This window comes from Macrotis lagotis, chromosome 1, assembly GCF_037893015.1.
Source record: "Macrotis lagotis isolate mMagLag1 chromosome 1, bilby.v1.9.chrom.fasta, whole genome shotgun sequence".
Taxonomy (NCBI): domain Eukaryota; kingdom Metazoa; phylum Chordata; class Mammalia; order Peramelemorphia; family Peramelidae; genus Macrotis; species Macrotis lagotis.
In genome coordinates, this window is record NC_133658.1 from 50,917,247 (window position 1) to 50,941,872 (window position 24,626).

The 24,626-nt window shown below is 42.2% G+C and overlaps 1 protein-coding gene across 1 annotated transcript in view; it reads right to left on the reverse strand.

The window, feature by feature from the left end:
* Window positions 1-2,530: 2,530 nt before the first annotated feature.
* CPNE7 (copine 7) overlaps window positions 2,531-24,626 on the reverse strand; it is a 42,867-nt gene continuing 20,771 nt past the window's right edge. The window contains exons 6-15 of the mRNA XM_074223026.1: window positions 24,003-24,092; window positions 23,450-23,548; window positions 21,772-21,858; window positions 20,167-20,226; window positions 17,004-17,137; window positions 16,486-16,540; window positions 15,516-15,567; window positions 14,803-14,936; window positions 5,141-5,377; window positions 2,531-4,539 (exon numbers count right to left, since the gene is read on the reverse strand). Coding sequence (XP_074079127.1) covers window positions 4,402-4,539; window positions 5,141-5,377; window positions 14,803-14,936; window positions 15,516-15,567; window positions 16,486-16,540; window positions 17,004-17,137; window positions 20,167-20,226; window positions 21,772-21,858; window positions 23,450-23,548; window positions 24,003-24,092 — 1,086 coding nt within the window. The 3' untranslated portion in view covers window positions 2,531-4,401. The remainder of the gene's footprint in view (window positions 4,540-5,140; window positions 5,378-14,802; window positions 14,937-15,515; window positions 15,568-16,485; window positions 16,541-17,003; window positions 17,138-20,166; window positions 20,227-21,771; window positions 21,859-23,449; window positions 23,549-24,002; window positions 24,093-24,626) is intronic.

The window sequence follows — 24,626 nt, forward strand, 5'->3', positions numbered from 1 at the left end:
CCCAGAGGAGGTCCTAATCTCTGAGGATGACCTTAGGAGAGGGGGCCAGTCCATCCCCAAAGAGAAGGGCATACTTCCATCAGGAATTCACCCAGCACCCATGTTGCCATGGTGATGTCTATTATCCCTGCTTAAGGGGAGATGAATCATGCTCTATAAATAATCTCTGAAGTTGATTGATGGAGGAGGTCTGGAGGCTGAGGTGAGGCTATTTATTTTTCCCAGTCAGGCTAATTAGGGGGGATTTCAATCAGGAAGTCCCCGACAGCTGCTCTCCTTGGGGCTGGGGTATGAGCAGCTGTGCTTAAGGATGCGGCATCCCCCAGATGTTAGCCCCACCCAGCAGAGGGGAGGGGTACCTCTAAAAAGAGAGGAAGAAAAGGATAAAGCCCAGACCAGGGGTGAGAAATACAGAGCTGCAAGGTCACTTCATAGATGAGGAAACCACAGCAGAAAATAGTGGTACTACATTGGTCCTGAAGTCAGGATGACCTGAGCTCAAATCCAACCTCAGACACTTAATATTTGCTCAGCTGTGTGACCTTGGACAAGTCACTTAACCCCATTGCCTTGTAAAAAATAAAAAAAAAATTTTAAAGTAATGGTGATAGAGGTAGACTTAAATTCTGAGTGTATATCCAGTGTAATCCACTGTATCATACCACTGGAATCCTATCAGTGAGAGTAAGGGACACCATGCATTTATCTATTAAGTTCCATTGGATCAGACACTGTGCTAAGTAGTTTATGATTATTATCTCATTTAATCTTCTTAATTTAACCCTAACCTGTTGTTCAGTAATCAGCCACCTCTGATTCTTCACGACCCCATTTGAGGTTTTTCTTGGCAAAGAAACCGGAGTGGTTTGCCATTTCCTTAAGCAGCTCATTTTACAGATGAGAAAACTGAAGTAAATAGGATGAGGTGACTTGCCCAGGATCACACAGCTAGTAAGCGTCTGAGGCTGGATTTGAACTGAGGCCCTCTTAACTCCAGAGCTGGCACTCTATCCAATGCAAAACCTAGCTGGCTGAGTGAAACAGGGTGAAGTGATTTGGTCAGGGTCACACAACTATTAAATGTCTGAAGCCAAAGACCCCAGTCACCTCAGGCCTGGGCTAATGGTTCTTTTATGGATCTCCCCATGGTTCTAGGTCATTCTGACTGACCTCCATTCCTACTCCTTCCCTTCACTCCCAAGGGACAGAACTAGCTCTAAGGTTAGATAATTGGGGTGTCATCCGGTAACTCCCTGATATTGAGGCTGAGGTTGGTAGTTCATTTGAAATCAAGAGCTCTGAACTGCAGTGGGGCTAAAGAATCTTGGGTGTCTGCCCTAAATGTGATCTCTATGTGAGCCCTAGGGATGGCTAGATATCTTGGTGCCTAAGTCAGGCCCCTTGTTTAGGGACAAAGTAGGTCAGATCTCTCTTATACCAATCAGCAGTGGATAAGAATGGCCAAGGAGTAACTACAGCTCTTCCAGCCTACACAAGATAGTTTAAAAAGGCAAAATGTCCTCCACCGGGCATTCAGCCTGGGAATCCCAATGTCTAGGGACTTGCCCTGGGCCCTCACCCTCCACCCCTGCCCCCAGTCATTTAGGACTTGTTTTTTAGATTTTTTCAAGGCAATGGGGTTAAGTGGCTTGCCCAAGGCCACACTGCTAGGTAATTATTAAGTGTCTGAGGTTGGATTTGAACCCAGGTACTCCTGACTCCAGGGCCGGTGCTTTATCCACTACGCCACCTAGCTACCCCAACTTAGGGCTTTTTTATTTTCATGATCCCCTCTTTAAAACATCCCTGATGGTCCCTCTCTCCCACCATGAGAGAGATGTGCCATTTTGTTAAGATATCTTAATAAAAACCATTTAAACAAAAATAAAACATCCTTGATGGAGTTTCTTACACTGATCAACTCTTGGTTCCAGACCCACCCAAAAAACTGACCCTGAAGATGTTTGTTCTTCATTCTCGAAGGATATGATGGAGTGATGCCATGACAAGCATGTGAATTGTGTTTGAGTGAGGGGGGTTGTGCTAAGTCACCAGCCTCACTTTCTCCTCCAGGACTATCTAGTCCAGTGGCCAGATATGAATCAGAATGAATGGAGATAGCCCCGGTCACACAGCTAGTAAGAGGCAAGTGTCTGAGGCTGGATTCAAGCTCTTGTCCTCCTGACTGATATGGTGAATAAATATCTGGGTGTTTTTGTTCTTGTAGTCATTGTTCTGTTATAAGGGAAGGCATGGGAGGGGGGAGATAAAAGAAAGAAATGGTAGCAATGACTCTTTCAAACTATACCTTATTTCCCAGTGAACAGAACAGTGAGGGAGAAAAAAAGGCAGGTATCCCCGACTTCATAATTCTGCCCTAGGCTTCTTGTTGAGAGCCCCAGCCCCACCCAAATAGTACAGAGTGGGTCTGAGAAAAGATGCAGAAGTAAAAGGACCAGGCTGCTGCAGGAAAAGAAAACTATTTATTGAATTACTCTCTCCCTCTGCATCTCCCTATTCCCCCCTCCTACAATGCTAGAGAAGACACCAGCAGATACAAGCAGACAGCACAAGAAGAGGGTGGAGGGGAGCTCACAAGAACATGGAGATTCATTAGACTGAAAAGTAAACAGACAACAAACCTGGGGGTTGGGGGGAATATCGCAGTTTCTGGGAGGTTTTTTTAATCATGCATATTGCTGAGAGAGGGATACTGAGCCTTATTTCCTATCCATTGGCCTGACAGCCCTAAGGGTTTGAGGAGTTGGAGGGCTGGGAAGGGGGTTCTGCATGGTTGAGTCTGCTTGATGGGGCTGCATCTCTGGGAGAGACAATAGATCCCACTTCACCTATGACTGGACAGGTTCTTGGGTCCAAGCCAAGGGTAACAAGGGTCCTGATCTTAAAGGCCCCAGCCAAGAGAGAAGCAGGTGCCTGGATGGGAAGGGAACTTGACTATGTAGGAGCCAGTAGGAAAGATAATGAGGGAGGGAGGCAAGATAGGTCCTGGAGAAATTTGTCCCCATCTGACCACTTTCACCTGAAGCCCCGTGGGATTGGGGAGTTGTCACAGCTGGAAAAACAATCCTTATGGGCAAAGGGCTCAATAAAGGAGAAAGAGCATAGAACAGAGCTGTAATTATGGGGGGGGCAGTAAGCTTTACCCCCCAGGACAGAAAATGTAGAAGGTGCCAACTGCACCATTTCAGAGTAAACTTCCTTCCATCTCTGGTGCCACCAGCACCAGCCTAGAGTATGCTTCTTGTCCATACTTGCCTCTCCGAGCAATCAGAGGCTTTGCAAAGTGTAAAGGGAGAGCTGGAGGAAATCCTCCTTTGAGTGATCCATCCCTAACAACAGTGGTCTCCTTTGACAATAAAGAACTCTTGTGACATCCCAGAGAATTCTTCCTCTCCCCATGACCATAGTGCATGTGAGCATCCTCTTGTTCCTCCCTGTGCTACTTGTTCCAGGTGCAAAAAAATGCTAATTACAGATCTGAGAATGAGGAAAGCCACCTGGGTATCTGAGAGGCCTAGTGAAGATAAATTCCAAAGTCTTTCCCTAATACCCACCTTCACTCGGAAATTCTTTGGGGATAGGAGCAAGGTTACTGTCTTTTATGGATAGTAGGAAATAGAGTATAAGGTCATTGGCTTTACCTAACTCTTTTGGTCAAAATTCATCCACCAGTCCTGCAAATTAATTTCTCCCACTTCCATTTCTGAGCTCAGCGATGAGAGATGGGAAGAGCAAGTCAGGTGAGCTAAGCCTGGGTAGACCAGCCAGGTCAGTTTGACCTCCCCAGAAGCTGTGAGGACAGAGTATCACTCTGGTATCTGATAGCCATTCTCTCACCATTACCACAAAGGGAGGGGGTTCAAAATAGGAACCTGCAGCTAGGAGGTAGGAAAGGGTGCTCCCTTAGATTATTCTAAAGGGGAAGAGAAGCCCACTCTGTCTGCTCTTTGGGGCTCCAACCCCCTCTCTTTAATTCCCACACTCTGTCCCCCTTCTGGAGCAAAGGAGAGGAGATGCCAAGTATTTATTGTCTGGGCATTGGCTTTCACTGGGGCTGGATCAGTAGGAGCCAGGATTCTCCCATTCTTTGTGATCCTTTCGTCACACATCGGCCATGGTCCCTGGTCCAGATCTCTCCAGAACAAGTCACCATAGAAACACAAGATGTAAGGGGAGAGGAAGAGAAAGGGGGGGGGGGGAGTCTGATGTGAGCACTGGGGGAAGGGGATTGCAATGGGATGGGCCCTGAAACAAACAGAGAACAAATACCTCCTCCCTCTCCATCTTCCCAGACCCATTTTGTCTCCTTCCCTATCTCCAGACTCAGCAATGGAAGGAGAAGGGAAGGGTAGTGGCTGGCTGGAGTCCAAGAGCACCTCTTCACTGTGGAGGGCCAGGGCTGGCATCAGGGGAGTCCATATTGGGACATCGGGGAGAAAGCTCCTTGTGGCTGTAGTACTCAACCACCTGCTTGGGCACCTCGGCTAGTACACACTTGGCCAGAGCTGTGGCAGATGCCTGAGGAGAGAAAGGAAAAGAGAAATTTTATGTGTGTAACAAATATAGCCTCTTCAAGATCTAATGGGATTGGGAACTGGTGAATAGACACTTAATCTAGGGGTCAAGATATTCCTTGAAATGAAAATGAAAACCTGTAATCCTATGGATTTGTACATTTTTAACAAAATAAACTGAAGTCTTCTCAGAGCAAGTTCCCTTCACTTCTTGGAACCTTAGTTTCCTTATCTGTAAAATGGGGACAATACTACTTGCCCTACCTACCTACCTCAGTGCATTGCAATGAGGATCAAGTAAGTTAATATACTCTGGAAAGTACTTAGGATCATATAAATGTAAGGGAGACAATCTCTGAGTACTAGTGATCTTTAAGGTCCATGCAGTGACACTGACTTATAGCAGCATCCCCCTGTGATGGGATTTGAGATAAATGTTTAGTAAATCAAATTTACTGCACAGATAGAAGTATCAGAGCATCTTTATTTAAATCCCATGTACCCCATTCCAATGCCACCTGCCAACATCCCCTCCCTTTACACCATCAGTATGTTCCAGTACTCATTGTCCTTAAACAAGCTGATTATCACCCCAAAACACTCACGTTCTTGAATTCTCGGAAGGGGACAAACTGTACAATGTCTCGGAGAACAGGTTCTCCCTTGGGGGAACGCAGGACCCCATCATCCCCATCCAGAATCTGCATGTCTGTGAAGTCAGCATTGCCCACACCTACTATGATGATGGACATGGGCAAGTAGGAGGCACGGACAATGGCCTCCCTCGTATCTGCCATGTCGGTCACCACGCCATCAGTCAGGATCAGGAGAATGTAGTATTGCTGTGCAGAGAGAAAAAAGGCAGGATACTGGAGAGAAACGGGATAGCCTCCCTGCCACCTCCCCTGGGATTAAAGGGCAAAACCTTTTTCTTTTTTTGTTTGAATGTTTTATTTTGTTTTTTTTGCAAGGCAATAGGGTTAAGTGACTTGCCCAAGGTCACACAGCTAGGTGTGTCCAAGGACAGATTTGAACTCAGGTCCTCCTGACTCCAGGGCGGATGCTCTATCCACTGAGGTACCTAACTGCCCAAAGAACCACTTTCTTTGGGAAGGCAAAGGCTACAAGTCACTGCTTTCCCTTCTTATGACCTCTAGTAAGAATCTCCAAAGCAGAGACCTTTGTTTTCTCTTCCTTCCAAAGTTTTCCCCTTTGTCTTTCCCCCTCTCCCACCACTCAGGGGTGCTCTCATAGGTCCTTGTGAACCCCGAGGGAACTATTATCATTGTAACTGACCACTGAACCCCACATGCTCAAGATATTCTTCCCAAAATGGAAACATTGGCCAAACTAAGAATACCCTCCACCTAGGTATCTCCAGCTTGACACTCCTTATTCTTCTGTCTCAGAAGGAACTAAAAATGGAAAGCCTGTAGTCCTTCTACAGAACCTTTTGGTTCTGACAAGAAGACGAAGGACAAAGTATAAGAAGGCAAAATGGCAGGCACTATCCTAAGCATTTGGACTACATAGAAAAAGCAAAAACAGTCCCTGTCCTCAAACCAGGGACAAAACACACACCATATAAAAAGTTCTACTATTGGTAGGTCACTAGGATTGACTCCAATTCATTTGCTCTTGGTCAACACATGAATTGCCTTTTCATAGCCTATCATAGCCATCAAAAATTTCCTGAATTTGTACTTTCAGTTTGTATATCTCTTGGCAAAAGTTCCATATCATCTTTTTTATAAGGCAGCATAAAGATCTTTTTGGGGTGAGGGAACAGCTTAAAAGCCCATGTTTTCTAGCTTTGAGAGGACCCCCTTATCCTAATATGTAAGGGTTTGATGGGCAAGTCTGTTTCCCTATCCAAACCTTTCCATGAATTTAGAGATTTTAATTACAGAGCTTAGTCCTTCTGTCCCAGATTCAGATGATGTATTCAAAATCCCCAAACATTAGCTCTCCTTTTCCTGTCTCCCCTAAATTCCTTTGAGCAACTTGTTTTTATGATCAGAGCCATTATCATTCTTAAAGGCCTGGTTGGAAAGTTGTATACCCTAGAACATTCCTTTGCATATTATTGCCCTTTATCCAGGTAATAGAATGGGGTTGATCCTCATCTGGATGGTGCAATATTATCATCCACTCAGGGTGGATGGCACATTTGATAGAGCACTGGCCCTGGAGTCAGGAGGACTTACATTCAAATCTGGCATCAGACACTTAATAATTACCTGTGTGACCTTGAACAAATCACTTAACCTCATTGTCTTGCCAAAAAAAAAAAGAATTAAATTTTAAAATATATATATTCATTCACTCAGATATGCCTGAATTCAAAGAAAAGAATCAACATATGGACCTCATCTCCATTTCTATTTATAGAGAGTTATTATATAGCTTATAATATTTCATAATCCTTTGCCTCTCTAGGAAACACACTTTACCCTGGGATTTTTTTAGTGCATACTGATACTTTTTACTGACACTTTTTCCCTATAAATAACAGTTGTTTCAACCTCTCCAGACTGAAATATGCCTGGTGACAAAGAAAAGATAAACAGAAATATTCAATCTAGTGACATTTGGCAATGTATACACTATTCTATCCTGGTAGTTCCCTGCCTCTCTGCTGTGAGGAAGGAAGTTCTATTCCCTTGCCTGTTCTCCCAGAGAAATTTGATTCATAATCTTTGTGTCACATCCTGAGCTGATAGTTTCCTCTGATCCTTCTTGAGTCACTAATTTGGAGAGAAATCTCTCTTCCAAGGAGAGACTTCAAGTTCTACTCTCCACAGACTTGGGAAGTCTGACTATTCTTCCACAGTTCCATCATTTTTTAAAATTTTTACAAGGCAACAAAGTTAAGTGACTTGCCCAAGGTCACACAGCTAGGTAATCATTAAGTGTCTGAGGTCAAATTTGGACTCAGGTCTTCATGACTCCATGGTCCACTGCGCCACCCAGCTGCCCCTTCCATCTTTTAAATAGAAATGGCAGATGAGCACCAAGGAGAAGGGGTAGGGAACAATGTTAAAGCCTTTAATAAGCAACATGTCCTACACTGACAGGGATTCCCAACATAGGCTACTTGCTCTGTATATACACAGCCATTTCCTAGGGACAATTAGGTGGTGTCACACTGGATAGAGTGTGACACCTAAAATGAGCAAGATTCATCCTTGTAAGTTCAAATGTGACTTCCTACTCTTACTGCCTAGGTGATCCTGGGAAGGTCATTTCAATTCTGTTTGCCTCAGTTTCCTCATCTATAAAATGGAGATTATAATTGCACCTACCTTGAAGGGACATTGTGAGGGTCAAACAAGAAAATAATTATAAGGCACTTAATACTGGCTATTTCATTTATTGTTCTCCCCAGTACCTTGTTTAAGTCTTTTGCGCAGGGACTCTGTAGTTCCAGCTCTTAGCAAATGATGTATGTGCTTTATAGTCACACAGTATGTGCCTAATTAATAAGCTTTTCTGACTGATGGCTTAATGAAGTCCTCTGTTGACAGCTCAGAATCTAGCAGAGGTTTGAAAGGAAAGCTTTTTAAACCAAAAATATCTATCTACCTCAACGTCCAAGAAGGGTCATAAAAATGGGAAGCTTAAGGAAAATAAGAAAGATCATCTTGCTATCCATCCCTGGCATGGAATGGGAAAGAAGGTTGGGATGTGACTAGAGGATCTGGCTAATTTTCCAATATTTCTTTGGGTTTTTTTTTAAAAGATTTTTGCTAGGCAATGGGGTTAAGTGATTTGCCCAAAGTCACACAGCTAAGTCAGTATTAAGTGTCTGAGGTCAAATTTGAACTCAGGTCCTCACGGCTCCAGGGCTGGTGCTCTATCCACTGAACCATCTAGCTTCCTTCTCCAATATTTCTTAAATCAGCTCTTCCCCTTGAAGTTTCATCATTTTGTTCCAAATGTTATTCTCTTTTTTTTTTTTTTGCAAGGCAATGAGTTTAAGTGACTTGCCCAAGGCCACACAGCTAGGTAATTATTAAGTGTCTGAGGCTGGATTTGAACTCAGGTACTCCTGACTCCAGGGTCTGTGCTCTATCCATTGCACCACCTTGCTGTCATTTTGTTCCAAATGAATCCTAACATCAGGTACATTCATTTTCAAGAAACAAGACAAAAAATGCAAAAACCCCAAATGAGTTTTGGATTTTGTATTCAAAGACTGGCCACCATTGGCTCAGACTTTCAGATGAGATTGAATCTCTCTTACTAAAGGAGGTTCTGTTGCTCCTTCCTGGTCAAGGATGGCAATGAGGTTACCAAGTCTATCCTCGATGCTGTATGTGAATCACACAGATGCTTGCCAACCCCTGGGTAATTCCTGACCTTTCCTTCCCCTCCACCCCCATCACATCTCACCAGCTGCTATCTGTTGACTTGCCAGGAGAACTGTATTAACAGAAGGGGTTCCTGGTGGTGATTAACAGCTGCTCAAATGTTGCTAAAGGGCAGCAGAGAGACTGGGGAGCAGGCAGCAGGAAGCCAGGGTGGGGGGCCCTAAGTGCCTGCCCAAGGCTCTAGCTCACCAACAGGCTAACTTCTGCCTTGATGGGCAAAGTTGGGCAAGGGAGGACGCTCAGAGAATGAAGACAAAAGCATCCTTTAGGCAGAAACTAATAACTGTCCTTCCGCAGCTTTCCCAACCTAGAGTCAAACAGTTTGCATTTCTATGAGATAATCTAGGAAAAGTACTTTGCCCCCTGATATTAAGTACACTTTACAAAGAAAGTATTCTTTCCGAGGCTATTGCAGCAACCTTCTAACTGGTCTCTGCTTCATGCCTCTTCCCACTCCAATCCACTCTCCACTCAGCTGCCAAGGTGATTGCTTTTTTTTCTTTTTATAAATTATTACTTATTTTAGTATTTTATTTTCCCCAAGTTGCATGGAGAACTATTTTTTTGTTAGTTTTTTCAAGGCAATGGGGTTAAGTGGCTCGCCCAAGATCACACAGCTAGGTAATTATTAAATGTCTGAGGTCAGATTTGAACTCAGGTCCTCCTGACTCCAGGAACGGTGTATCCACTGCACCATCTAGCTGCCCCAGAACTATTTTTATCATTCATTTTTGAAACTTTGAATTTCATATTTTCTCTTTTTTCCTCTCTCTCCACCCTACCCACATGAAAAAGACATGCAATTCAATATAGATTATACACGTATAGTCATAGAAAATATTTCCTTATTAGTCAAGTTGTGAAATAAAACATGGATTCCCCCCCCAAAAAAAATCTCAAGAACAGCACTTTTCAGTATGTCAAGATAAATTCTACATCAAAGACCTGACCATGTCACTCCCTATTTCCTCACTCAAAAAACTTCAGTAACTCCCTAATACTCCCAATCCAACATTCAAAGCCTTCACAACCTAGTCCCTTTAGACCTTTTCAATCTTCTTCAGTTAATAAACATTTATTTTTGTACTTTACTCCCCTCTATAAACTTGACTCTCCAGAAACATAGACCTATTTGCTGCTTTAAAACATGTCAACTCCCATCTCTCTGCCTTTGCACTATCTGTCTCTGGTACCTAAAATGTTCTCCTTCCTCACTTCTGCCTCCAAGCTTCCCAGGTTGCCTTCAAGACTCAGCTCAAAATATCTCACCATATAATATTTTGGATGATTGAATATGTATAACCTATAACAAATTGCTTACTATCTCAGAGAGGCAGGAGGTAAGACTGGACAGAGAATTTGGGACTCAAAAAAATTTTAATTGAATGTTAAAATTGTCTTTATATGTTAACTGGGGGAAAATAAAGCATTAATTAAAATATATGTGTGTGTGTCACTGGACCCAGATGGCTCTGGAGGAGAAAGTGAGACTGGTAACTTAGCACAGCCTCACTCTCACTCAAATCCATTTCACATGCTTGTCATGGCATCACCTCCCTGATGTTGTGGTCTTCTTCAGAAAAGAAGGGCAAACATCAGACAGAGAGTTTAGATATGGATATATAGAGAGATAGATATAGCTATACAGAAAGATAGATTAGAGAGAGATAAAAATATAGAGATAGATATAGAGACAGACAGAGAGAGACCGACATAGACATAGACATAGATAGAACCTTATGCAGGAGTTCTTTACTAGACTCCCCAGTTTCTAGTATCTTCCCTCCTGAGTTTACTTTTCATCTTCTCTTCTCTAACTTTTCCTTTTATAATTATTTACATAGGATTTCTCCCATTAGACTGGGAGTCCCTTGAGAATAGAAATCATGTTTTTGCCTTTCTTTATAATCCAAGCCCTTAGTACATCATCTAGTATATAGGAGCTGTTAATTTTTTTTTGAGGAACTACTTTTTTATTTAATTAATTAATTTATTTTGAATTTTACAATTCCTCCCCCCATCTCGCTTCCCTCCCTCCACCCTCACAGAAGGCAGTCTGGTAGTCTTTACATTGTTTCTATGCTACATTGACCTAAGTTGAATGTGATGAGGGAGAAATCATATCCTTAAGAAGAAAATATGAAGTAAATTGCATAATAAGATGCTGGTTTTTTTAAAAAAATTAAAGGTAATAGGGTGGCTAGGTGGCGTAGTGGATAAAGCACCGGCCTTGGAGTCAGGAGTACCTGGGTTCAAATCCAGTCTCAGACACTTAATAAATACCTAGCTGTGTGGCCTTGGGCAAGCCACTTAACCCCATTTGCCTTGCAAAAACCTAAAAAAAAAAAAAAGATTAATCATCAACCCCACGTTGCTGTTAGGGTGTACAGTGTTTTTCTGGTTCTGCTCATCTTGATCAGCATCAGTTCATGCAAATCCTTCCAGGCTTCTCTGAATTCCCATCCCTCCTGATTTCTAATAGAACAAGTGTTCCATAGATATACCACAATTTGTTCAGCCATTCCCCAATTGATGGACATTCACTCGATTTCCATTTCTTTGCCACCACAAAACAGGGCTGCCATGAATATTTTTGTACAAGTGATGGTTTTACCCTTTTTCATGATCTCTTTGGGGTGTAGACCCAGTAGTGGTATTGCTGGATCAAGGGGTATGCACATTTTTGTTGCCCTTTAGGCATAATTCCAAATTGCTCTCCAGAAAGGTTGGATGAGTTCACAACTCATAGGAGCTGACTGAATGCTCACAACTAACCTCTAATGTAGTAACTTCATTTTACAAATGAGGAAATTGAGGTGCAGAGAAGAACTTACCCAAAGTCACACAATTAGTAAATGGCAAAGCTAGCACACAAATCCCAGTCTTTTAACTGCAAGTCCAATGATTCAATTATCCTTCAGATACTTTGATATAGTCTTACAATCCTCAAATACTCAAGGTCCAGTACACAGAGTTCCACTATCAAGGTCAACAAGACTCATTACATGCCTCTTCCCTTCCTTGGCTCTGAACATTGTTGGGGGTTGTTGAAGTCATCTCCTTGCTTTCCAAGGTAGCCACAGCTGAAGCTTCAGAATCACAAGAACCCCTTTCCAACATGATTATTTTTGTCATTATCTTTATATCTTCAATGTCTAACACAATGTTTTGCACAATATAGAGGCTTAATAACTGTTGGTTGAAATGAATCGGTTGTCCAACCTTTAATTGTTGACAGCCAACAAGGGGGAAAGCCACAACTTCTCCAACACCATCCATTCCATGTCTGGACAGTTCTTTGTGTGAAGACTTAAATCTTTCTCCAAGCTACTTCCAACCATCTCTCAGTACTGAGATACCATTACCTACTGGGCCAGGCAAAACAAAAGTCCTTCAAAAAGTCCTTCAAATACTTGAAGATGCCTGTCATGTCATTTCTAAGTCTTCTTTGGTTCTAACATTTCCACTTCCTTTGGCTTTCTAGGTAAATCACTGTAATCCCTTACCAAGTCCTTGTCTAACTGACAAGAGTCAAATAGGAGGAGCAGCAACAGAGAACCATTATTTCTTTCACAGAAATTCAGAATTAGAATAATAGCAAGCACTTATACTTTAAAATTTACGAATCTCATCTCATCTGACCCTCATAACAACTCAAAGATGTCATAATTATCCCCATTTTATAAGAAGAAGCAGAGGTAAACAGTGGGCTAAGACTTGCCCAGGTCAAATACCCTGTATAAATGTTTGCAGTCCAATTTGAACTCAGGTCTTCCTGACTTTGGGTTCAGGGTTCTATGCACCATAACAGCATTTGGCAGCCTCTAATTAGAAGGGGCATCCCCCCCTAACTAAAAGAGGCAACAGAGTCAAGAAGACCCTATTCAAATTTTGGCTCAGACACCCTGGGTAGATCTCTTAACCTCTCTGTGCCTCAGTTTCTTCATCTATAAACTGAGAAGGTTGGACTCACTGGTCATCTAAGTTTCCTTCCATCCTTCTTTTTAAACATGAATTGCTCTCTTCGCCATCTCCTTCCTCTGAACCCCATAGGGGAAATATCTCCCATCAAATCAGGAAGGCTACCATCACCAGGGCTATGGGTTAACTTGATAGCCCAAAAGACCTGGCTTCCAGTCCAACATGCTATGTTGAATTGTTACACATTGTTATACGTGCTATTTAACTACACATTAACTTTTCTGATCCTCAGTTTCCACATCTGTAAAAGGAGAGTACCTGTAGCATCTACCTCTTCAGGTTGTTGTGAGGCACAAGTAAGAACATACTCAAAATGCTTCACCAACTTTAAAGCCCAATTAAAATGTCAGGTATCATTATTATGCCTCCAAGTCAATTCAGCAGAAAATTGCCAACAATTGGCAGAAGTTTCAAACCCTGGCAAGGCCACTGATCCTTCTATTAGATGATTTGTATTCAGTTGTCTGAGATCCCAAGAATTTACTGAGCCCCAAGGACAGAGAACTCCTACCCTCCAGCCCAGCAAACAGCCTCAGGTTGCCTTCTAGCCTTCTAGAGCCTATTTAGTCAGCCATATTTTATAGTTCATAATAGAAAGATAATATAATTCAACTTCAATTACACTATACTCTCATTCTGATGCTTTAATCATAATTCACATGTGTCTGTGCTTTAAGGTTGATAAAGGGTTGGCTCAGTGAGTAGCCTTCTGGGAAAGCCTTGGCCGGACGTTGTTTGGAGAATAGTCAAAATAAAAGATCTTATATGCATATAATAGAATTGTCATAGTACGGTAAGAAATGATGACCATATAGAACCCTGAAAAGCATGAGGAGATTTATATGAACTGATGCATAAATCAGCAAAACTGAAAACTCAATATACATACTACAAGAATTTAAATGAAGATATTAAACTCTGTAATTGAGCAATTGATAATGAAACCGGAGAACATAATGAAACAAGCCTCCCTCCATTAAGCAGGGAAGAGTCTATGATGTTAGAGGGTGGATGCACTGTCAGACAAGTAACTGTATTGGGTGTTTTGTTTTATTGTTTCTCTTTGTTACACAAAAGGGTTCAATTTAGAGGGAAATGGGAGGGAAAGAAAGGGGGGAAGAAGGAAGAAAGGGGCAAATACTTTCAGAAATTACTATGAGGAAAAGGGGTAAAGCATCATTTGTACAAATATATTCACAGCAGCCCTGTTTGTGGTGGAAAAAATTTGGAAATTGAGTGAATGTCCATCAATTGGGGAACAAATTGTGTTATATGTACATTATGGAACACTGTTGTTCTTTTAGAAACCAGGAGGGATGGGAATTCAGGGAAGCCTGGAAGGATTTGCATGAACTGATGCTGAGTGAGATGAGCAGAACCAGAAGAACACTGTACACCCTAAACAGCAACATGGGGGTGATGATCAACCTTTATGGACTTGCTCATTCCATCAGTACAACAGTCAGGAACAATTTTGGGGTATCTGCAATGGAGAATATCATCTGTATCCAAAGAAAGAATTGTGGAGTTTAAAAAAAATACCAAAGACTATTACCTTTAATTAAAATTTTTAAAATGAAAGTTATCTTATGTAATTTTGCTATCTCTTAAATTTTATTTTTTTCCTTAAGGATATGATTTCTCTCTCATCACATTCAATTTTGATCAGTGTATAACATGGAAACAATGTAAAGACTAACAGACTGCTTTCTGTGGTGAGGGAGGAAAGCGAGATTGGGGAAAAAATTGTAAAATTCAAAAAACAAAAAAAGAAATTACTATGAGATAGAAACCAAAGACATCCATTAAACTTTTTTTTAAAGAAAAATCCTTCCTCTCCCCCACCCTAGATCAGCTAGATATTGCTCTAAGTTGCCCTTTTCTTGTATCACCAGGTACATTCGGGTACATACAGAGGCCTCCCCAGTTCTCTCCTCAGCTGCTGCCATCCTGGCCACCTTGGCAATGATGGGTGCCACATTGGTGGGGCCATAGAGCTGAATCTTGGGTAGGCAGTTCTGGTATGATTCCACTACTCCCTGGATCCCTGTTGGGGAGGGAGGAAGTAGAGAGGAGAAAATAAATTGCTTCATAGCACTTATGTATCCATCACACATATACACACACACACATACACACACACACACACACACACACACCCCATACCAAAGTAACTTGACACCTTCAGGAAGCATTCTTTTCTAACCTATACCCAAAGAACCAAATGCAACAAAAGGCAGGTAATTCTCATCAAAGCCCAGACCGCCGCACTTGCTAGAAAGCAAGCATGGTGTCCCAGAGACCAGAAAGGGTCACTTCTCCTAGGTCCTTAAAGATAACTTGGATTAGTCGGAAAAGATATGCATGTATTTGGAATCTGAGGACCAGACTTACAGCCAGTATGGCCTGGGGCAAATGACTTACTTTCTTCTGGGCCTCAGTTTGCTCATCTATAAAATGGGAGGATTGAACTAAATGATCTCTTATTTTCCTCGCAGTTCTAAGTTTATGATGCAATGACACTGCAGAGTGTACAGGGGCATTGGGAATAGACAATCTTTGCTGAATCTGGCCCCTCTCAAAGTAGTAAGTCTGGTTCTCTCCACCCAAGGACTCAGCCTCTTACCTTCACACTCATCATCATCCGGGTTGAAATTAATGGCAAAATCATGGGAAACCTGAAATCAAAAGCAAGAATGGGAGTGGCATGCCAATGAAATCATTTTTCCAGTGGGGAGGGGGGGATTAAAATTTATACTACTTCATTCCCTCAAATCCTGGCTTAGCCTGCTCCACTCCTCAGTACCCTGGGAAAGAAATGCCCTTGCTCAGGAGGTTGGAAGATTCTAGCAGATACATAGTGAAGTCCCCGCCTTAGAATTATTACTATTTATGGATTTACCAGATGGTTGCCCACCTCACTTAGGAATGATAGTGAAACTTGGTCTCAATAACATGCCCAATTCTTGGCAAATGGTTTAGTTGTTTCAGTGTCTGAGTCTCCATTCCATCTGAATTTTTCTTGGCAGAGATACTAGAATAGTTTATTTCTTTCTCCAACTCATTTGACCAATATGGAACCTGAGGAAAGGGGGTTAAGTGACTTGCCCAGGGTCACATAGTTAGTAAGTGTCTGAAGTCACATTGGAACTTAGGTCCTGCTGACTCCAAAACCAGCACTCTATGGACTGTACCATCTAGGGGGCCATAGTAGATCCCTGATAAATGTTAACTGAATGAATAGAATGAAATGGATAAACATGGATGGCTGATGATTAAATATCATTTTATTAGATCAAGAATTCTTAACCTGATGTCTGCAAACTTGATTTTTGGTTCTGTGGTATTGTTTAGGTTTTTAAAAACTATTTTGATAACTAGATTGCGCTACAATTGATTTCTAGAACTATGATTTTATTGTATGCCTTTAAAAATATTATTCTATGAAGGGATTCATAGGCTTCCCTAGACTTCGAAAAGACAGGCTGCAAAGGGGCTAAGAATCTTGCTTTAGAGAAAAAAAAAACTCCAGGCTAGTGATACAAAACCAAAGCTGGGGATCTCAGGTTTATAAATATGTGTTTAGACGTTCTGACCTCATACTTGGGAGGAATCCGGGCACCAAAGCCCAAGGCAGAAAATTTCTTGTCACTGGAAAAGAGCAAATGATAGGTTCAGCACTCCCATTCCCCCACGCTCCCATCCTGCCTTACTGACCCACATGTTCCCATCTTACCTTGAAGACTCCCATGCTCCCATCCTGCCTTACTGACCCTCATGCTCCCATTTTACCTTGAATTCTCCCCTGCTCCCATCCTACCTGGCTGATTCACCCCCCTCCCATAGAGTTTCCAGGAGATAAGAACAGGGAAAAGAGAAAGGAGATGAACCAAGGTGGGGATAAAAGGTGACTGGTGGGGCAGCTAGGTGGTGCAGTGGGCAGAGCACCAGCCCTAGAGTCAGGAGGACCTGAGTTCAAATTTGACCTCAGACACTTAATGATTACCTAGCTGTGTGACCTTGGGCAAGTCACTTAACCCCATTGCCTTGTAAAAACCAAAAAAACCCAAAAAGATGACTGGTACAAAGGCAATAGGGAAAGTGGACATCTTACCTATCATAATCCTGGCAGATTTCTCCCACAGCAATGAGTGCCTTCAAGTACTCATTGGGCTGGTAGGGGTTGATATAATGGAGAGAGCAACTGTTTCGAGGATCTCCATTGGAAGCTGTGAAATCAATGGCCACCTGGAGAGCAGGAAAGGTGCAATGAATCAGGATATACCTGAATGATAATAAAGACCACCTGGCAAGTTCCCCACGGAGTGGTTCATGCACTTCAAAGAGCTTTCCTACCCATTATCTTCTGATCCTCACGATAGTCTCAAGGGACACTATTGTCCTGGTATTATCATTTGTCAGATAAAGACACTAAATTCAGAGATGTGAAACAAATTGTCTAAGGTCACACAACTTAGTAATGACACAACCTGAATGAAAAGCTGGGTTCAAGGTGCAGCTGGCAAGGATTGGGTCAGAGAGCTCGAGGCAGAGAGTGTTAGCACTGGGGCTCAATGGACAGAATTGGAATGATTGTTTTGCCATTCAGAGCATTCCAGACTACCTTATGGACCAGGGAGTCAGAGCTGGACAGTGACTGAAAGGGGCCTCTGAAATGAAGATTGGAAGGGGGAGGACACCACTCCCTGGCAGATGCAAAATCACTTAAAGGTGGGTAGAAGGAATTGGAGATGTTTAACCTAGAGAAGAAAAGACTTGGAGGGAAAGGAAAGGCTGTTTTCATATAACCAGAGAGTGGCAGGCAGATGGTGCCCGGAGTCAGAAAGTTGTTTATTTTGAAGGAAATATAGGAGCCAGCTAGGCAGTGCAGTAGGTAGAGCACTGGCCCCAGGGGGAACCTGGCACTTACCAGCTTTGTGACCCTTTTGTGACCCTTTGTGACTCAACAGAAATATAGATATATACATATGCACAGATGCATATATTTGCATTCGTATATGTGTACATGTAGATATATTATTGTTCAGCTGTATGCAATGCTTTATGACTCCATTTGGGGTTTTCTTGGCAAAGATACTGAAGTAGTTTACCCTTTCCTTCTCCTGTTCATTTGACAGATGAGGAGACTGAGGTAAACAGGGTTAAGAGATTTGCCCGGGTCACAAAACTAGTTAAGTAACTGAGTCTGGATTTGAACTTAAAAAGATGAGTGTTCCTAATCGAGGATCACCATTCCATCTGTTGTACCGTCTAGCGGCCCCCCCCCCCAGAGTCAGGAAGTCTTGAGTTCAAATCTAGTCTCATATACTTACTATTTGCATGACCCCAGGGTCATTTAACCTTAATGTGCCTCTCTTTCCTTAACTGTAAAATGTGTTGAAGCCAGGGATGGAAACAGGGACCTATAGATCTTCAGTCTAATGCTCTCTCAACTGAACTTCCTAGCTGTGTGACCCTGGACAAATCACTTAACCCTGATTGCTTCAAATCCAGGGTTATCTCCAGTCATCCTAATCCATATCCGACCACTGGACCCAGATGACTTTGGAGGAGAAAGCAAGGATGGTCACTTAGCACAGCATCTCCTTCCCTCAAATCTAATTGGTGTGCTTGTCATGGCATCACTTCCCTGATGTCATGACCTTCTTTGAAAATGAAAGACAGGGGGCATCTAGGTGGCACAATGGATAGAACAGAGGTTCTAGAGCCAAGAGAACCTGAATTTAAATCCTGTCTCAAACACTTATTACTTTCTTAGCTGTGTGACCTTGGGCAAGTCACTTAACCCCATTGTCTTGCAAAAAAAAAACAAAAAAAGAAAAAGAAAAAAGAAAAGAAAGGACAAATATCAAGTGTAAAATGGGAATAATAATAGAAATTACCTCATAAGATTATTATAAGGATCAAATGAGATAATATTTATAATGCAATTAACATAGTAGGCACTTAATTGTTTATTTCCTTCCTTCATGTGAAAAAAGGAAAAAGATTGGCTTTGTTCTGAGGAGATGGAACTAGAAGCAACAGGGGGAAGTTTCAGAAAGACAAATTTAAGTTGTAAGTAATTCAAGATTTTCTAAGAATTACAACTGAAGGGAAATGGTTCTTTCAGGAGACAAGGGGTTTCCTTTTCTTGGGTGTCTTCAGGCTAAGACTGGATATCTATAATTAAGGGAGATGCTGTACTAAGTCGCCAGCCTCACTTTCTCCTTCAGTCATCTGGGTCCAGTGGCCGGATATGAATCAAGATGACTGGAGATATAATTAATGTCTATAATGATGTAGAGAGAGGGGATCCTGTTCACAACCAGGTTGTACTCCGTGACCTCTGGAGTCCCCTTCAACCAAATGATTCTCTGAAGTATCCCTGAGGCTCAGCTACAATTTTGCTCTTCCACCACCTTCCACTACCATCAAAGCAAGCTGAGGGAGATGAGTAGGGGGTAGGGCTGGCAGGCAATAATGCTGCTGTAAGAATACACTGTGCTCTATGGGGAGTGTTTGACCCCTTCTAGTGCATCCGGGGATCTTGGTAGATAGCCCACTGAACTTGGAGAGAAGATCTAAGTTCAAATCTTGCATGAGACACTCATCAACTGTGTGAATAAGGAAAATCATTGAAAGTCATTTGAGTTCTAGCAGCCTCCGTTTCCTCATCTGTAGAATAGTAAGGTGCTATGTCAAAGTCAGGATTTGAACTGTTGTCTCTCAGACTTGGAGCTCAGCATCCATTAAGATGCCTCAGGAGGGCCATGCCCTCAATTAACCAATATTAATTGTTGCCTCTGTTATTCTGGGTAATGATGTGAAACTGGCTGTGAATAATCCCAAGTCTATCATTTTTGGAACACCCCCGAGCGTATATGACTTGCCTTTCACAGTACGCTGATCTCCACATTATGTTTTGCTTGAGATAATGTTACAATTAGTTTACACCCCCAGAATACCCACCCTCTGAGCAGAGGAGGAAAAAAGCCCAGAGATCTAGATAATGGCAGGATATTTTCCTGACCAGAGATCATTTGCAAAGGAGTTTACTCTTCAAATAGAGAACCAGACACTGGTTCGGTTAGCAAAGCTCCAAGGTTCTCATCGCCCCTGCTGACCACCAAGGTCCTGCCCAGGAAGTGACTGCCTCCCCCAGCCCAGCCCCGAAATTCCCTTTCAAGCTGTCTACAGCCCAGTATAGTGGGTGGCTCTGCTCCTGGCAGTGTTCCCAGCATCACCAAGGAGGTGACAAAGAAAGTGTTACTTACAGTGAAGTGAATCTGGCATCCACCCATAATGTAATCCAGGAAGGAGTAGACCCTGTGGATCTTCCAAACAAACAGCATTAATGGGGTTCATTGATGCCACTGGGCACTTGCAATCACCACCCTCCTCCAACTACTATGCCTGGGACTCCAGATATCAGTGAGGAGACCTCTGGAGACACAGGGGTGAAGTCAGAAGGGGAGAAAGGCATGGGTTGGAAGCAAAAAGCAAAATAATTTAGGTTGGCAAACAACTGGAGAAGGGGGAGGGTCAGAATTCTCCTCTTCTGTTTGCCCTCACCTACCCATCAATCTATCTAAACACCTGTCTGTCTGCAACCCTTACTCCCATATTCCTTACAAATCCAGTTCTCTCTCCTCTCTTCCCCATACAGTCCACTATTGCCACTCCATGATCCACAAAGAAGCCAGAGAGATGAGTCCAGAGGGTCAATGAATCAGACTGGAAAGATTTTCTGACATTCCATCTGCCCTAGCCCATCTCAGCAAAATTCAGGGGGAGTTCTGAGGATGGATTAGGACATGCCACCTTCTCCTCCCTTAAAACTACCAAGACTCAAGAACAAGGAAGGGTGTAACTTGAGCATAATTATCGTTTTGCAACCCTAAAGGAAGCTGAGCAGCCAATCTGTATGAAAGAGAAAAGAGTCACAGATTGAGTGCCTCAGTTTCTGATCTTAGAATAGCCAAATTAAAACAATTCTGAGGTACCACCTCACATCGATCAGATTAGCTAACATGACAGAAAAGAAAAATGTCATGCTGGAGAGGATGTGGAAAAATAGGGATACTGATGTACAGTTGAGGAACCTGTAAACTGGTCCAAACATTCTGGGGGACAATTGGGATCTGTACCCAAAAGGCATCAATGCTGTGCATGCCCTTTGATCAAGCAAAACAACTACTAGGTCTATGTCACAAAGAGATCAAAGAAAAAGGAAAAGGATCTGTTGGTACAAAAAAAAAAATTGATAGCAGCTTTTTTTGGGTGGCAAATAATTGAAAATTGAGGGGATGCTCATCCATTGAGAAACAGATGAACAAATTGTGGTATACGATTGTAATGGAATTCTATTATACTATAAGAAATGATGAACAGAATAGTTTCAGAAAAAACCTATGAAAATTTAAATGAACAGTTTCAAAGTGAAGTGAGCAGAACCAGGTGAAAATATTTTACAAAGTAACAATAATATTGTAACAATGATTAACTATTAACTATGAAAGACTTTGCTACTCTGATCAATACAATGACTCAAGACAAATCCAAAGTACTCATAATGAAAAATGCTATCTACCTCTAGAGGGAACTGATGAACTCTGAGGGCAAATTGAAGTCCAATTTCTCATTTTCTTCATTTTTCTTGCATTTTTTTCTTGCAACATGGATATATGGAAATAAATCTCGTATGACTTCACATGTATAATTGATATTTTATATTGCTTGCCCAAGATGAGGGAGTAAATGGAGGTAGGAAGAGGATTTGGAACTCAAAAAAATTTTTTTTATAAAGGAACATTAAAGAAAATAAATAAATATGTTTTTAAAAAAAGAAAAACAGAATTGTGAACACCTCCTAGCCTCACCTTTAGATCTGACAGGATGACCACCCCTGAGTTCTTATAATTCCGTTTCTTAATTTTGTACTTGGGGTTTACACAATCCCATTGAACCTAAGGGTAGAGAACACAGGACAAAGGACTGGTGTCTATAGAACAGATCACACAAATACTCACCTGTGTGATAGACTCTAGATTACCACAGAACAATACAGTCATACCCTTTCTAATGCGCACACAGCTTACAGTATTAAGGGTACAGAATATCATAGGTATTTTAGGTAGGAAACCTGTTCAGGTTTCCTTCTCATTTTAGAATATAAGCTCCTTGAGGGCAGGGAGTGTTTCATTTTTGTCATCAGGTCCTGGTACGTAGTAGGTGCTTGAATAGAACATACTATTTTGCCAATAGGCAAAAATGCCTATTGAATGGGTTAAAGGGAATGATGAAGATGAATCACAGTTTCTGTGATACACACATATGCATGTGTCTTACTTTATATATTATACAATATGACCTGGGAAAAGGTTCAACTCTAAATATTATAAAATAAATCACTCACATGTTCAGAGAAGTGAGTGATATGAAGGATAATTCCTTTATAACAGGAATAGTAATCTAGTAAAGCAAATATGACGCTATAATTCATCTTTTTGTGCAAACCTAGCTCTTCACTAGATTTCTGAAAAGTGGAAACAATCCAATATTTAACAACCCCTATGCAGAGAATTTGAACTTTCACTCATTCTTTGCACTGCTCATAGAGTATTTATCTCATGCATGAGACTTTGTTGGCCTCTCTAAGATAAAATACACTTTCCCAGAGGGATTGCTCCTATGCTTCTTGGAAGCTTTGCAGTGGCCACCCCCACACACCAAGAGTCCTAGTTCTGATGTAAATCTCCTCCTCTAGTTACAGAGCATTGAACTCTAATGCAGTCTGGCACTGAAACAACAGGATTTCGTTACATTTCATCATTACCAAGGACATTTTCCCCCACCCCCACCCCAGATCTCAGGACACCTTGTACCCCTCATTGATTCTCCCTCAGGTGAAGAATTAGCAAAAAAGACAGAGACATTGAAATTCCAGGAGGAATCCTATGTCTTATGACCCCAAGGGAACTCGATGATAAGCTGGGAAAAACACTCAGGTGTCCTTACTGCCCAACTGAGCATCCCACCTACTCTACCCAGTATGCTGTTATTTTTATAAACTAGTTGAGGCTGAAAAACACCTGGAAATTGGGGGTGCTGGAGAGGTGGAATATTCTCCTTTTCCAATCACTCATATAGTTTTGGTTTATTTTTAGTCATGTCAGATTTTTGATGATCCCTTTTTTGAGGAACCATGCAGTAAACCATCATCAGTCCAAACACACTCCCCAACTCACTCATTCTCCCTCCCCTATGTTCACCAATGTCTTCATTCCCCCAGTACAAATTGATCAAGGGGAGGAGTGAGGAACCATAGGACATAGCAAAACACTAACCACTTCACTCTAGCCCCAAGTTCTCCAGCAATATGGTTCGGGGCGACAGAGAGAAAATATCACATCCCTCTGCTCCTTGGTGTTGACCATATGTGGAGATGAGCAAAGGAAAGAGGGATTGTTGTGTTCCATCTGATTCATTCAATTCTCCGTTCCTCTGGCCACACTCAGATGGCAGCCCTGCACCCTAGGTTCACCCCATCCCATGTACCTTTTCCTCCTCAAGCACCTTCTGCATTTCCTCAAAAGTGGTGGAGAATTCACCGATGAAGTCATGTTTCCCTCTAGAATCATAGTCCCAAACCAGACACTGCCACAAAACAAAAGCAAACTTTAACCCAGACAACTCATGGGTCAGTCCTTGGATCATGTGGCCTGTCCATCTCCCCAACATCTATCTCTCTCAGGGTCCAACCCATCTCTTGGCCAGAGCTAGAAAGACTCATTTTCTGCTACCCATCTGGCAACATTTAAGCTTATTTAACTCCTTTTATCATTACTCTCTAGGTCCACCTAGTACTGCTCCACATCCCACTGAGCCCAACCCCTAGTCCCACTCTAGCCTTACACCTAGGCCAAACTCTTCCCCCTTCTCCATCAATCAGAGCTTTTCTTCCATCCACCTTGGGCTACAGACTAAATTCTGATCCCCTACCAAACAGAGGCTGGGTCAGAGGGGGAGATGATGTCCTGGTCCCAGACTCCTCTGAAGAAGGAGATGGACTCCTTACCAGCCCCATTCTTCAGATCCCAGGCCCCACTACCTTAAGAGGCCTCTTTTCCTCACAGCTACAGAGTGAGTTCAGGGAAACTTTGAATGTCTCCCACACGGGATTCAGGTTATTCTTCACAACCTGGGAAAAACAGATAGAACCTATAGTCAGGGTTCACAGGGTCTGATCAATGGTGCCTTCACCTTTGGGTAAGACTGGTAATTAAATTATTCCCCCTTTTGCCCTTGTCAGGGTCTTCATCCCCAAACCTAGGACATAATGTCTGCCTTCAACTAGGAAAGGATTCCCTTCAGGAACAACTCTGGGTTTTCCCTGGGAGCCTGAGTCCTAAGGTTTCAGCCTCATCATCTCATTGGAGGATTTTGGCAGACAAAAGAGATTATCTAGATTTAATCCCTTTAGACTGAGGAAGAAATAGAACTCTAGAGAGAGAAGTGAATTGCCCAAAGTCATATAGCTAGTAAGGGCCAGAACCATATGAATCCCAGGCTTGACATAAGGGAAGGGAAGGCGGAGGATGTTCATCATATTTTTATTGATGTCTTTTGTTTTCATATCACCTTCATTTCTAAACATATCCCTACCCTACATATCAAGTCATCCCGTCTATTTTTTAAAGAGAAAAGAAAGCAAATCAGTAAAAACCAATAAGCA